The following is a 15,000-nucleotide window of genomic DNA, read 5'->3' as shown; positions in this document are numbered from 1 at the left end:
CTAGGACTGGTTGGTCCGGTGTCAGAATAATGTGACTGGGTGAGACATGAAGCCTGTGCTGCGACTTCTGTCTTGTGTGTGGCGCACGTTATATGTCAAAGCAGCACCGCCCTGATATGGCCCTTCGTGGTCGGCTGGGCGTTAAGCAAACAAACAAACAAACAAAAAACCATCTACCCACCGCCCCGTTTTAATTAAATCTTAAACTCTTTGAACGCCTTGCCTTGCCTTGCCTATTAACACACACCCTGCACCCCTACACGCACCATCTCTACGCACCCCAACCTCTACCCACCACACCCCCACCCCGTTTTAATCAAGACTTAAACTCCTTGAACGCCTTGCTTTAGCGGATGTACTGTTCATTATTTCATTTTTCATTTTTTTCATTTCATTTTCATTACTTTATTGTCCCATCGCTGGGAAATTCGGGTCGCTTCCTCCCAGTGGAAAGCTAGCAGCAACGGAGTCGGGCTACCCAGGTGTCTGCGTGTTTAGGTGTATTCAGCCACCTGCACTTATGGCAGAATGACCAAGGTCTTTTACGTGCCATTGTGATGACACGGGGGTGGGACATGGCTTCCGTCTCTGGGTCTGCACATAAAGTTGACCCGTGTCCGTCCCGTCTGTACATTAACCTCCATTTATCGACTCTCTCCCTTTTAAGACTGATCTGATTTTCTCAGATTTCCGGTTGTCGTAAACGATCGGGGGTAGGGTTGGGGGTCCACTGTACACATACATAAAACTTATATAATTGTATCTGTTGCTGTTGTATTCAAATGTGTTTGCCGAGAATTTGTTGACGTCTTAACAAGAAGCTGTAATTTTGAGAGAGAGAGATAGTGAGACAAGGGTGTTTGGGAAAGGAGAGAGACACACACACACACACACACACCACACACACACACACGCGCGCGCGCGAGTGAGTGTTTGTGTGTGTGTGTGTGTGTGTTAACTAAGTGAGCCCATAATCACAAGAACCCCAGTCAACTGCATGGGAGGAGAATAAGACCTGATCGAATTTGGCCAAACGGATGGAAACAGACAATTATTCCTCGTGATTAAAAGTACAAATTAGGACAAGATAAGACAAAGAAATAACGGTTCGTGACAACACGAAACTGAAAACACTCATGATCATTACCAAACCCATCGATCTGAACTTTTAACAAGCCGCGAATTAAAGGAAAGTAAGTCATCAATTTGTGGGTTGGCAAGCTTGCAGAAAGCTCAAATACAACTTCCTCTTTAAGTTTTCGCTGGTTAGGCTATAACGTATAAGTAATAATAATAATAATAATGCAAACTTTTATAGCGCTATTCTAGAAAAATGTCTACTCTTAGCGCTTTACAATACATACATCGACCAAGCATACTATACACGCACAGGCAAAGAAACCGACCAAACATAACCAACAAACTATACACGCACAGGCAAAGATAACGACCAAACATAACCAAACATACTATGACCAAACATAACCAAACATACTATGACCAAACATAACCAACATACTATACGCGCGCAGGCAAAGAGAACAATCAGCACATGTAATAATTACTGACAACTAATAATGCAGGCATACAATGACAATCCAATACACAGCCTAAGCACAAGAACCACAATAGGCTTCTATATAAAAACGTGTCAACGATACTATTTACACACACACAAACAGTGCTGACACAAAGCGCAGAAAATATATGTACACGTTATTTTAGGCACTAGGTAGGGGGCGAGGTGGGGCGGGATGGGGTGGGTGGGGAGATGCTGGAGGGGAAATCACTTGCGCTGAAAGAGGTGTGTTTTGAGATTTGTCTTGAATGTAGTGAGAGAATCTGTGTGTCTGAGAGGCAGAGGTAATCTATTCCAGGTCACAGGGGCTTGATAGGCGAAGGACCTCTCGCCACATGTCTTTGTTTGCACTGTGGGGAGTCGGAAGAGTCGAGTGTCGGCGGCGGAGCGAAGCTGACGAGAGGGGGTGTAGAGATTGAGGAGTTCTGACAAGTATTCTGGGGCAGAACCAGAAACGACGGCAAAAGAAAGAGAGGAGAGTTTGTATTCGATCCTTTTAGTGATTGGCAGCCAGTGTAGAGAGTGAAGAAGGGGTGTGGCGTGTTCATACTTGGAAGATTTGAAGACCAGGCGGGCAGCGTTATTTTGGATCCTTTGAAGTCTATCTAAAAGGTACTTAGGGAGGCCGGCGAGAAGAGAATTGCAATAATCTATCTTTGAGAGGACTAAAGAATACACTAACGTTTTGGTTGCATCAGCGGTGAGGTAGTGACGGACTGAACTAATCTTGCGCAGCTCTAGATAGGCGGACTTGCAGATGTTAGAGATGTGTTTTTGGAAAGAGAGAGTTGGATCGAGAGTGACGCCAAGGCTGCGGACAGACGGAGAGAAAGAGATAGGTAGTTCGTTGACAGTGAGAGAGGCAGGAAGAGAAGGGTGATTGAGAAATTTCTTGGGACAGGCCAGCATAACTTCGGTTTTGTCACTATTTAAGTCTTAAAATCGTCGATCTCATGGCCGAAACAAAGGAGATCAAAGGATACGTGTTAAGCCTCCGCAGGTTATAAGTCACAAATCGTCGATCTCATGGCCGAAACAAGGGGTACGTGTTAAGCCTCTGCAGGTTATAAGTCTCAAATCGTCGATCTCATGGCCGAAACAAAGGAGATCAAAGGATACGTGTTAAGCCTCCGCAGGTTATAAGTCTCAAAACGTCGATCTCATGGCCGAAACAAGTTCAAGTTCAAGTTCAAGTTTTATTGGTCCATGACCCATGGGGGCATTTTGAACAATAAATACAATCAATACAATCATGATATATGCTAATATAATAAATAAATAAAAAAAATAAAAAAATAAAAAATTTATGAAAAACTGTTACAAATTCTATTAATAAAGTCCAAAATATTCTTTAGCAATTTCTTTTTCTTAGTAGCAAACAACTTTTTAAATTTAAGTGCATTAGGTTTTTTCCAATAGTAAGGTGGTAACAACTCAGCTCTTTCTTCTTTGAAAAAATCACAGACAAATAAATAATGGAATTCATCACCTATGTCATGCGATACACATTTGGTGCAAGTTCTTTCTGACCTCGGGATGTTAAGATAACGTTCTTTCTGTACAGGCAAATTGTTGTTTAATGTTCTAAACTTCATCATTGAAACACATTGCTGATATGGCAGGTGTGTGACGTAGTCTTCACATGCAAAAATATCTTTGAACATTCGATAATTCCAAAACATTTTTTTTTCCAGTTTCTGTAAACCATTTATGGATATACTGGTCATACAAGCTTCTTTTTACTTTCTTTTTAAACCATGTGCTTGAGTATTGAATATTTTCTTGAGAAGTCCAAAGGCCAGAGAGACCAATTTCATTTAAGGTTTTTTCAATGAAACATAAGTACTTGCATTCAATCATCTTGTTGATATACAATTTATAAGTAAAGCAATACACAATACTTGAAAATTTATTTTTATGAATAGGACTAATCAGTTTATACCAATAGCAAAGCATTCTACATTTCATATTAACATCTAGTGGATATCTTCCAAGTTCACCAAATATCATAGCATTTGGAGTTGATTTTTTTAGTTTGAAAACAATTTTATAAAAACGCAATTGAAGTTTAGTAGCAAGTTCACAGGAACCAAAACCCCATACTTCACATCCATACAATAAAATTGGAGCAATCATTTTATCGAACAGGTCAACTTGTATGTCCACAGGCAGTGACAATTGTCTACAAGTGCGCGAAAGAACAAACATTGCCCTTGAGGCACGATCATATAGATTCTTCTGTGCGACTGAAAATGTATTATTATAATTAATCTTAAGGCCCAAGTACATTACATCAAACACTACTTCGATTAAATTGCCATTATACGTAAACAGTGGTTTATTTCTAATTTTACCTCTGGAAAAAACTATAACTTTCGTTTTGTTTACATTAATATTTAGACGCCATTTTAAACAGTATTCGTGTTAAGCCTTTGCAGGTTATAAGTCTCAAATCGTCGATCTCATGGCCGAAACAAGGGATACATGTTAAGCCTAGCTAACTAATTCAGACAAAGCATGTCCATTAACAGCAAAAAACTGTTGTTTCCTTAAGCTCCCGTCTGTTGCTTTTGATAAAATGGTTCGTCTGATTGGTTCGGGAAACGGGCAGTCATCGTGCAAGGTACTTAAGAGCTAGTAACAATTGTATCGTTCTTTATTGTCGGATAATACTGGAGGATTTCTGCAGCTTGTACTTGAATAGGATATTTTGCCGCCCACTTTCTTCCATTATAACACTGCAGGGTCCAAAAACCGGTAGAGCCCGGCTTATCGCAGCGTGTCCACTGAGCGACAGTTGTGTACTCTTGACGTGCTTTTGTGTTCGCTTGATTTGTGAATGTTGCATGGCAAGTTTGCGGCCACTGTGAACTACTTCTTCTTTTTAATTACAGTAATTCCTTGTTAAAGAAAATAATAATTGTACAAATATAACGACATGAACAATCAGGTCATTGCTCATTAGACCACAAACTATATATGTAGCACAGTTTGACGACCTCTAAAAAAGAATTGCTAACGGCATGACTGTCTGAAGAAGGCCGCTTCCATCAGTAGAATATAATTATGCTTCCGAAAAAAAGAGTATAACTGCCTGAATGGCGTGAGAAAATCGGACATACACGCAAAAAGCCACTCGTGCAAAAAGCTAGCAAGTGCACGTGGGAGAAGCCCATGAACACAGAAGAAGAAAACAAGTCGCGTAAGGCGAAATTACTACATTAAAGTCAAGCTGTCGAACTCACGGAATGAAACTGAACGCACTGTATTTTTTCACCAAAACAATACAGCTTCGTCAATCCCCGCGTGAAGGAAATCGCTCACCTCCCACGTGAAAAACGTAGTGATATTGACACGCCAGATTAGCGCGGTAGCGTATTGTGCTAAGCAGGAAAGCGCGCTTTTCTGTATTCTTGTTAACTTTCTGAGCTTGTTTTGAATACAAGTTACAACCTATCATATCTATATATTTTTGGAATCAGGAAATGATAAAGAATAAGATGAAATCATTTTTGGATCGATTTCTTAAATTTTAATCGTAAGACTAATTAATCTATTTTCGTTAATTGTGATCACATTTTAAGAGTAAACATGACATATGTATATATTTTTAGATTCAGAATGTGATGAAAAATACGATGCAATCAATTTTAAATCTGTTTGCGAAAAATCGATTTTAATGGCAACTTTAATGATCAAACTCATTCATTAATTTTTAAGCCTCCAAGCTGAAATGCAATACCAAAGTCCGGGCTTTCACGAAGATCGGTCCAGTAGTTTTCTCTGAATCGCTCTACACACACACACACACACACACACACACACACACACACACACACACAAACACACACACACACACACGCACACACACACACACATACACCACGACCCTCGTCTCGATTCCCCCCTCTACGTTATAACATTTAGTCAAAACTTGACTAAATGTAAAGAAGAACAAGTCGCGTAAGGCGAAAATACAACATTTAGTCAAGCTGTCGAACTCACAGAATGAAACTGAACGCAATGCAATTTTTCAGCAAGACCGTATACTCGTAGTATCGTCAGTCCACCGCTCGATGCAAAGGCAGTGAAATTGACAAGAAGAGCGGGATATTCGTTGCGCTGAGAAGGATAGCACGCTTTTCTTTATCTCTATTCTTTTTAACTTTCTGAGCGTGTTTTTAATCCAAACATATCACATCTATATGTTTTTGGAATCAGGAACCCACAAGGAATAAGATGAAATTGTTTTTAAATCGATTTCGGTTTATTTTAATAATAATTTTTATATTTTTAATTTTCAGAGCTTGTTTTTAATCCGAATATAATATATTTATATGTTTTTGGAATCAGAAAATGATGAAGAATAAGATAAACGTAAATTTGGATCGTTTTAAAAACATTTTTTTTTTTACAATTTTCAGATTTTTAATGACCAAAGTCATTAATTATTTTTTAAGCCACCAAGCTGAAATGCAATACCGAAGTCCGGCCTTCGTCGAAGATTGCTGGGCCAAAATTTCAATCAATTTGATTGAAAAATGAGGGTGTGATAGTGCCGCCTCAACTTTTACAAAAAGCCGGATATGACGTCATCAAAGGTATTTATCGAAAAAAAGAAAAAATCGTCCGGGGATATCATTCCCAGGAACTGTCATGTCAAATTTCATAAAGATCGGTCCAGTAGTTTGGTCTGAATCGCTCTACACACACACACACACACAGACAGACACACACACACACACAGACACACACACACACACACACACACACACACACACACACACACACACACACACATACACCACAACCCTTGTCTCGATTCCTCCCTCTACGTTAAAACATTTAGTCAAAACTTGACTAAATATAAAAATGAACTTGCATGATTCGTACCCTTATTTTTCACTTGGTTGGTTCGCTGAAATGAACACACTTTAACTGTTCTGAATAAGACTCTAACGTAACCAACAAGAAAGACGTCCGGATATTAACCGACGTTAACTAATCAGAACGTTCAGATCATGTAACAAGGTTCAGCCAAGAATAAAAACAGCAGAAATTGTTGGTTTTTCAGTGTTAAAGAACAGAGTTATCGTTTGGTGTCGAGTCGTCGCAAACTTTCCCGTCATTTTACGCTGGGCAAAACGTAACGTCAAGGACTGCCTTAAACTTCAGAAAAATTGCCGAGACGTTTACGGTCTTTTCGGCAAACTTGCAGAAGAAAGTAAATCCTTGCAACACCTCTCCATATAGGAATATTGGCCACAGAGGACTAACCGTAGTTTAACTGAAACGGGTTCTTTTGCTTTGTAACTGACACTTGCTATCGAAGCGGTTTGGGTTTTAACATATATGTTTCAGACTAGGTTTGAAACTTGAAGACTGAGACGAAGGTTTTAAAATCGATGCTCGGCTTAGTGGGATTATTCTCAATTCGCGGAGTCCCTTCTTTGTTCAAATCACGAAAGAAATGTGTGAGATTCATACACACACTAAGATTGTGACTTTTCCTGAAAGAAACCTTAAACCATTTAGACTCTTCGCTGCGAGGTGATACAAGAGTTTTGACGAATGGAAACACTCCTGTTGATGGACGATGTAACTTTAATTTTTGAGTATCTTTCCGTGAAGAGCAACAACCTAGATGAACGACTGCCAGTGCCACGAACCTGTCTTTCAGAACAAGGCTGTTTCACCTACTTAAATGAATGAACGCTCCTGGGAGAGTCCTTTTATTCAGCATTACAACGGATGTAGCGAGACCTTTTATGCTCCCGAATGGAACATGTAGAGGCAATGAAAATGTCTGAAATGTCGTTTGCAGATCGTGAGAGGCGATGAAAATATCTGCACTGTCGTTAGTGAATCGTGACCGCGCATGAATGCGGAGACCTCCCACTCGTTCTCATGAAAACGTCGTTACTCCGGTGTCTGTGTGTTTGTCAATGTTTTTGTCTGTCTTTGCTTGTTGTTATGCATCGTTAATTACTTCCGGGAAGCGTCGAAAAAAATGTTTTGTTAAGTAAAGAGCATTTTTAGAATTCTCGAACACGCACCCGCTACGCCAACATTGGTATTGCCAGAGTTGACATTAAAGCTTCGAAGCGCCCGTGCACACTTACATACTAATTCAAATGTTTCTAATTGAGTTTCCTGCTGCTGCACTCTGATAAACCGATCCCTATGTGAACAATTATATACGGACACCGCCGCACCCATTTGTTTCCCTACACTGTTCTCAATCCTAACCGACTAATCGTGCTGAACAATCAAACAACAGTTAAGGACGCCAATTTAAGGAACGAGTGTTACAATTTTAACAGGGATATCGTCCGCCTTTTGAACGATATCAGTTAACTCTGTCGAGACCGCTAACACATCAGACGATAGCGCTGAAGTGTTCAAAGTGTCCGGGACTTTTTGAAAACTTGTTGTTGATGTTGTTGATGTTGTTGTTGATGTTGTTGTTATTGTTGTTGTTGTTGGTGGTGGTGCTGGTGGTGGTGGTGGTAGTTGTTGGTTTAGCAAGTGGGACAAAGAAGGGCCCACTACACAGCACTATAGAACAGGACTGATGTCAGCTTTGAACTGTGACTGAGCTTGCCGTTTTCAAAACTCGTGAACAAAACGCACAGGTCAATCAGTTTGAATTGAAAACTATGGAGACAAAAACAACAACACTGTCGATTTCAAAGTTATAAGAAGGTGTTCCAACACAATGGACCCCCGCCCCCTCGCCTTACCCACACCCCCACCCCCTCCTCGCAGACAGTATCGCTTTAACCCCGCCATGGAAAGAGCGATGTCCTGTCAAGATACGATCGATGGCAACGCCGAAAAAACAAACGTGCGAAAGAGGAAGTAAGGAGTCAAGGTCGTGCTTTAATCAAATTTGCTTTGGAAAAACAGGAACTAGCGTAGCGTTATATGTCCGTCTGTCGGTTATGTCCTAATGTTGTTTATATTTTTTTATACCAAAAAAAAAAAAAAAAAAAAAAAAAAAGGAACTAGCGTACTCAGGATAAAAGCCACAGTTGTTTTTCAGTCCCAGAAAAGAAGCGTAAAAAAACAAAAAACAAATAACACGTAGCAAAGAAAAATGTACATGCTCACAAAATCTAGCGTGCACGAATAGATATTTACGCCTGTGTGCTCGCATATGCGTGCAAACACACCCACAAGCAGAAAGGTATTTATCGAAAAAAAGAAAAAAACGTCCGGGGATATCATACCCAGGAACTCTCATGTCAAATTTCATAAAGATCAGCCCAGTAGTTTAGTCTGAATCGCTCTACTCACACACACACAGACAGACAGACACACATACACCACGACCCTCGTCTCGATTCCCCCCTCTATGTTAAAACATTTAGTCAAAACTTGACTAAATGTAAAGACGACAGAAAGAGGCAATAACTCCTTGTCTGTTCAACAAAAACAAAAGTCTGAGTCAGCATAACCATCTTCAGAAAAACAAGCGGCTTAGTTCCCCTCAGTAAATGGTAATTCGAGTGTCGCTCAGAATCCACCAGAATCCACCAGAAGCCTAGAAACATTTCTGAACATTTCTTGTTACACTGTCCAAAATTTAAAGAACATAGAACCATTTTATTCAATAGTCTGCCAACACACGTTCTAGACTGCAAAACACTCTTGTTTGGAAATACTGATTTAACTATATCTTTGAACACGAAAATATTCTCTGTTGTACAAGACTATGTTATGTTAACTAATCGCTTCGGCTAATATTATATTAACTGTGCAATTGATGTAGCCAGGCATTCTCTCTCTCCCTCTCTCTCTCTCCCTCTCTCTCTCTCTCTCTCTCTCTCTCTCTCTCTCTCTCTCTCTCTCTCTCTCTCTCTCTCTCTCTCTCTCTCTCCCTGTTTCTCTCTTTACCCTATTTGTATAAAATATAATTAAAGATTATCAAGATAAGTGTTGAAGCTATCACTTGTTCGCCATGTTTTGCTATCTGAATGTGTATTGATTATAATTTCAAGAACGTGTCCATAAGCAATCTGCTTGTTAACGTTCTTAATGTTGTTATTGTTTGAAACGTGTGTATGAGAATTTGAATAAACACGCTTAAACCAAGCCTAGAAACAAGTCGCGTAAGGCGAAATTACTACATTTAGTCAAGCTGTCGAACTCACGGGATGAAACTGAACGCGCTGTATTTTTCACCAAGACAGTACAGCTTCGTCAATCCCCGCGTGAAGGAAATCGCTCACCTCCCACGTGAAAAACGTAGTGATATTGACACGCCAGATTAGCGCGGTAGCGTATTGTGCTAAGCAGGAAAGCGCGCTTTTCTGTATTCTTGTTAACTTTCTGAGCTTGTTTTGAATACAACCTATCATATCTATATGTTTTTGGAATCAGGAAATGATAAAGAATAAGATGAAATCATTTTTGGATCGATTTCTTAAATTTTAATCGTAAGACTAATTAATCTATTTTCGTTAATTGTGATCACATTTTAAGAGTAAACATAACATATGTATTATATATTTAGATTCAGAATGTGATGAAGAATACGATGCAATCAATTTTAAATCTGTTTGCGAAAAATCAATTTTAATGACATTGACAACTTTAATGAGCAAACTCATTGATTAATTTTTAAGCCTCCAAGCTGAAATGCAATACCAAAGTCCGGGCTTTGTCGAAGATTACTTGACCAAAATTTCAACCAATTTGGTTGAAAAATGACAGCGTGACAGTGCCGCCTCAACTTTCACGAAAAGCCGGATATGACGTCATCCAAGACATTTATCAAAAAATGAAAAAAAACGTCTGGAGATACCATACTCAGGATCTCTCATGTCAAGTTTCATGAAGATCGGTCCAGTAGTTTTCTCTGAATCGCTCTACACACACACACACACGCACACACACACACACACATACACAACGACCCTCGTCTCGATTCCCCCCTCTACGTTAAAACATTTAGTCAAAACTTGACTAAATGTAAACAAGTCGCGTAAGGCGAAAATACATTTAATCAAGCTCAGTCAAACTCACAGAATGAAACTGAACGCAAAGCATTTTTTCCGCAAGACCGTACACTCGTAGCATCGTCTGTCCACCGCTCGTGGCAAAGGCAGTGAAATTAACAATACAGAAAAGCGCGGTAGCGGTTGCGCTGAGGAGGATAGACCGCTTTTCTTTATATCTATTCTTTTTAACTCTCTGAACGTGTTTTTAATCCAAACATATCATATCTATAAGTTTTTAGAATCAGGAACGGACAAGGAATAAGATGAAATTGTTTTTAAATCGATTTCGGAAATTTAATTTTAATCATAATTTTTATATTTTTAATTTTCAGAGCTTGTTTTTAATCCGAATATAACATAATTATATGTTTTTGGAATCAGAAAATGATGAAGAATATGATAAACGTAATTTTGGATCGTTTTATAAAAAAAATAATTTTAATTACAATTTTCAGATATTTAATGACCAAAGTCATTAATTAAATTTTAAGCCTCCAAGCTGAAATGCAATACCAAAGTCCGGCCTTCGTCGAAGATTGCTTGGCCAAAATTTCAATCAATTTGATTGAAAAATGAGGGTGTGACAGTGCCGCCTCAACTTTTACAAAATGCCGGATACGACGTCATCAAAGACATTTATCGAAAAAATGAAAAACACGTCTGGGGATATCATACCTATGAACTCTCATGAAAAATTTCATACAGATCGGTCGAGTAGTTTACTCTGAATCGCTCTACACACACACACACACACACACACACACACACACACACACACACACACACACACACACACACACACACACACTCACTCATACACCACGACCCTCGTCTCGATTCCCCCTCTATGTTAAAACATTTAGTCAAAACTTGACTAAATGTAAAAACGAGTAAACGAACAAGCGAAATTCAGTAAGAGGAAAAACAAGAGATCAGAAAAAGAAAGAGAAAAGAAAATAGGGAAAAGTATACCTTCCAAGTAAGAAACAAGAGCAGATGCGCAGGTCGTTGGCATGTTTGGAAATGAGGAAGGGCTGATCAGTTGTTCTTGCCTGCGTGATTATTATTCTTTGCCCATTCTCAGCTTTCCAGCAACCTCTCATATTTCATGACAAAAGCGGAGATCTAAAACACTCCTTTCGATTTCTCGGAATATTGGCTTTCTGGAAATACAGACACAGGCTGGACTGGCCATTGCTAATTAAAGACACAGTCCTTTCCGTGAAACAATTCTCCTCACTATCTCACATCTGACCAGGCTTTAACATGCATTGGATTAGACCACACACACACACACACACACCCACACACACACACACACACACACACACACACACACAAATCAACATCCTAATTGGTTCCTGTGCAAAGTTATAAAAAAAAAATCTTAAAACCACTACTTCCTGTGCAGGGTGAGAATTTTATGACGAATCAATTCCACAGATTGCCACTACAGTAAGTCACAGAATTCATTCCTTACAAAATCCATTTTATGACGAATCAATTCCACAGATTGCCACTACAGTAAGTCACACAATTCATTCCTTACAAAATCCCACTCTGCACAGAAAACGTACAGACTGTTGATTGTTGTTATGTGTCCAAGTGGATGAATGGCCTCGCCCCACGGAACAGTCTGACCAGATCTGAGATGGTGAGCTCAATCGTCTACATGGAAAGGACGGTGCTTGAATATTCAGGTTTAAACAAAAAGTCTTCGTTTAAAACTTGTTCGACGCACCCCCACCCCCTTCCCCACCTTACTTCGCTTTACTTCACTCTCCTCCCCTTCGTGGTTGAACAGTGCTGCACTCACAAGCTCTTTTCACGAACATTCAGCGCCAACAGACGATTTTCGGAAATAACTTCGTCGGGTTTGTATGGGTTGTGAAAGAGTGAATACCCTTGCTTTTCCTCTGACAACTTTTCATACATGTGCTCCTGTCCACGTGTTTCCGACACATCCCTCACTAGTGGTTGGCCCCTCCAAAGCTTATCAGAGTAAAAAGCAAGGGCAAACCCGACAGAGTTATTTTCGGAATTCGTCTATTAAAGCTTCGTGCAGTGAGCTTAGTGAAGGAGACTTTGTGAAGTCGACTTTGCCCAATTAATATCTACTTCAAGAAGCTCATTGCACGAAGCTTTCATTGTCACTGAATTTTCTGTCAAAAGACTTCGCGACGTCAACTTCTAGCTGAATTAAGGACCGCCTTTACCCAGGATTTCGGCATTGTGCTTGTTGTGTGCAGGTGTTCGTCATGTACCTGTCGACCTACGTGCTGGTGATGACGGCGGTGGACCGGTACCGGGCCATCTGCTACCCGCTGTCCAACTACAGCTGGACCCCCCGCACGGTCAACGTCATGATCGCCGCTGTCTACCTGCTGTCCGCCCTCCTCAGCATCCCACAGCCTCTGCTCTTCAGGTACCAGGTCAGTTGGTGTGGTGCGGGTTTCACGTGCTTGTTGATTCTCTCTCAAACACACACTGGCACACACACACACACACTGACATACACACACACACACACACGCGCACATACACACACTCGCGCGCGCACTAACGCACACGCACACACACGCACGCACGCACGCACGCACACACACACACACACACACAATCCGCCCTTCTCAGTCAGCTACCCATAGAGAGAGAGAGAGAGAGAGAGAGAGAGAGAGAGAGAGAGAGAGAGAGAGAGAGAGAGAGAGAGAGAGAGAGACTTAACCATCTGTTTCAACATCTTGGCGCTCGCAACGGATGAGGTCCAGGGAAAAGAGAGAGAGAGAGGCTGAGAGGGGAGAGAGAAAACAGATTAAATGTTACTGCGTAAAACCCGTATGACAACCCTCCTCAGTATCCTCGTTTTGGTCTTGTTGGTGGTGGTGTGGTGAAGATAAATTGAATGTCTCGATCATCTCTCAGTTCTGCCGCAAACATCGTCATTACAACACGCGAATAACAAACGCTATACAGACATTTATAGAGCATGTTTCAGAATAGCCTCTCTCTTAGAGTGCAACTGATACGTGTGCGGGTGTACTAATAGTGATAGAAATGGGAAAGCCGCTTCAAACAACGATACAGTAAAAAAAGACATGGGGGGGGGGGGGGGGGTGGTAGTCTGGATAGAGACTCTTTCCGTTAATACCTATTATTACGTCTCTGTCGTCAACTTTGTACTTTTCTCATGATTTTCCAACATTTTCGCAAAAACAAGATGGAAACGTGTAGGTGTACGCGTGATTATATGCTGTGGGTGTACCAGTAGTAATTATATTTCGAGTGGACATCGACAGGGTTTTGTTTTCAATGCCATGCTAACCATCGTTGTCAAGAGTCATTATCGCCTGTATGTATTTTCTGTCAGCCGATATCTGCACACTTCGGTCTCCCCGGCCTCGTCAAATACCAGTGCCTGCATCTCCTATCGACAGTCATTACGAAGGAGAGAGAATCTAAAGGGAGAGGTAGGGGATCCAGGGGGGGGGGGGGGAGAGGGTGAATGCTCAGAGAGTTTTCACGAGCCTGGCGCATGGAGCGGGGATTTGTTCCACTACGTGGCTGTCCTTATTCTAGGGCGGATACATCAAACATTTTGATGATGCATCAGATTTTGGTGGTTCCTTCAACCATTCTGCCATAAGTACAGGTAGCTGAATACACATAAAAAGCGACCCGACTCGTTGCTGCTAGCTTTCCACTGGGAGAAAGCTACCTGATTTTCATAGGGATGGGACAATTAACTAATGAAAATGAAATAAAATCAGGGCTCCCCAAACTGCGCGTCCCTGCGTCCTATACGCACTAGAAGCCGAAATCACGTACTAGAAATTCATTGAGGGGGGTCCCAGGACGCACTAAACCTGTAAACAGCGGGTCCCGGAACGCACTAAATATCCGTTATCGTGCGTACCCTAGGCACTGTTTTCACGGTAGTCGTCAGCTAAGTCTAGTGCAAGCAACAATGCCAATTCCATTTTTATTTCATTTTTACATTTAGTCAAGTAGTTTTGACTAAATGTTTTAACGTAGAGGGGGAATCGAGACGAGGGTCGTGGTGTATGTGTGTGTGTGTGTGTGTGTGTGTCTGTCTGTCTGTGCGTGTGTGTGTGTAGAGCGATTCAGACTAAACTACTGGACCGATCTTTATGAAATTTGACATGAGAGTTCCTGGGAATGATATCCCCGGACGTTTTTGTCTTTTTTTTCGATATATGTCTTTGATGACGTCATATCCGGCTTTTTGTAAAAGTTGAGGCGGCACTGTCACACCCTCATTTTTCAATCGGTTTTGCATTTCAGCTTGGTGGCTTAAAAATTAATTAATGACTTTGGTCATTAAAAATCTGAAAATTGTAATTAAAATGTTTTATTTTATAAAACGATCCAAAATTACGTTCATCTTATTCTTCATTA

At 40.7% G+C, this 15,000-nt stretch overlaps 1 protein-coding gene across 1 annotated transcript in view; it reads left to right on the top strand.

Annotated features, from left to right (window-relative positions):
* Positions 1-15,000, top strand: part of LOC138954363 (cephalotocin receptor 2-like) — a 23,164-nt gene that overhangs the window by 4,326 nt on the left and 3,838 nt on the right. Inside the window, exon 3 of the mRNA XM_070326231.1 lies at positions 12,834-13,016. Coding sequence (XP_070182332.1) covers positions 12,834-13,016 — 183 coding nt within the window. The remainder of the gene's footprint in view (positions 1-12,833; positions 13,017-15,000) is intronic.

This window comes from Littorina saxatilis, linkage group LG2 (genome assembly GCF_037325665.1).
Source record: "Littorina saxatilis isolate snail1 linkage group LG2, US_GU_Lsax_2.0, whole genome shotgun sequence".
Taxonomy (NCBI): domain Eukaryota; kingdom Metazoa; phylum Mollusca; class Gastropoda; order Littorinimorpha; family Littorinidae; genus Littorina; species Littorina saxatilis.
Note: the sequence above shows the minus strand (reverse complement) of the source record. Positions and strands in the feature narration are given on the sequence as shown.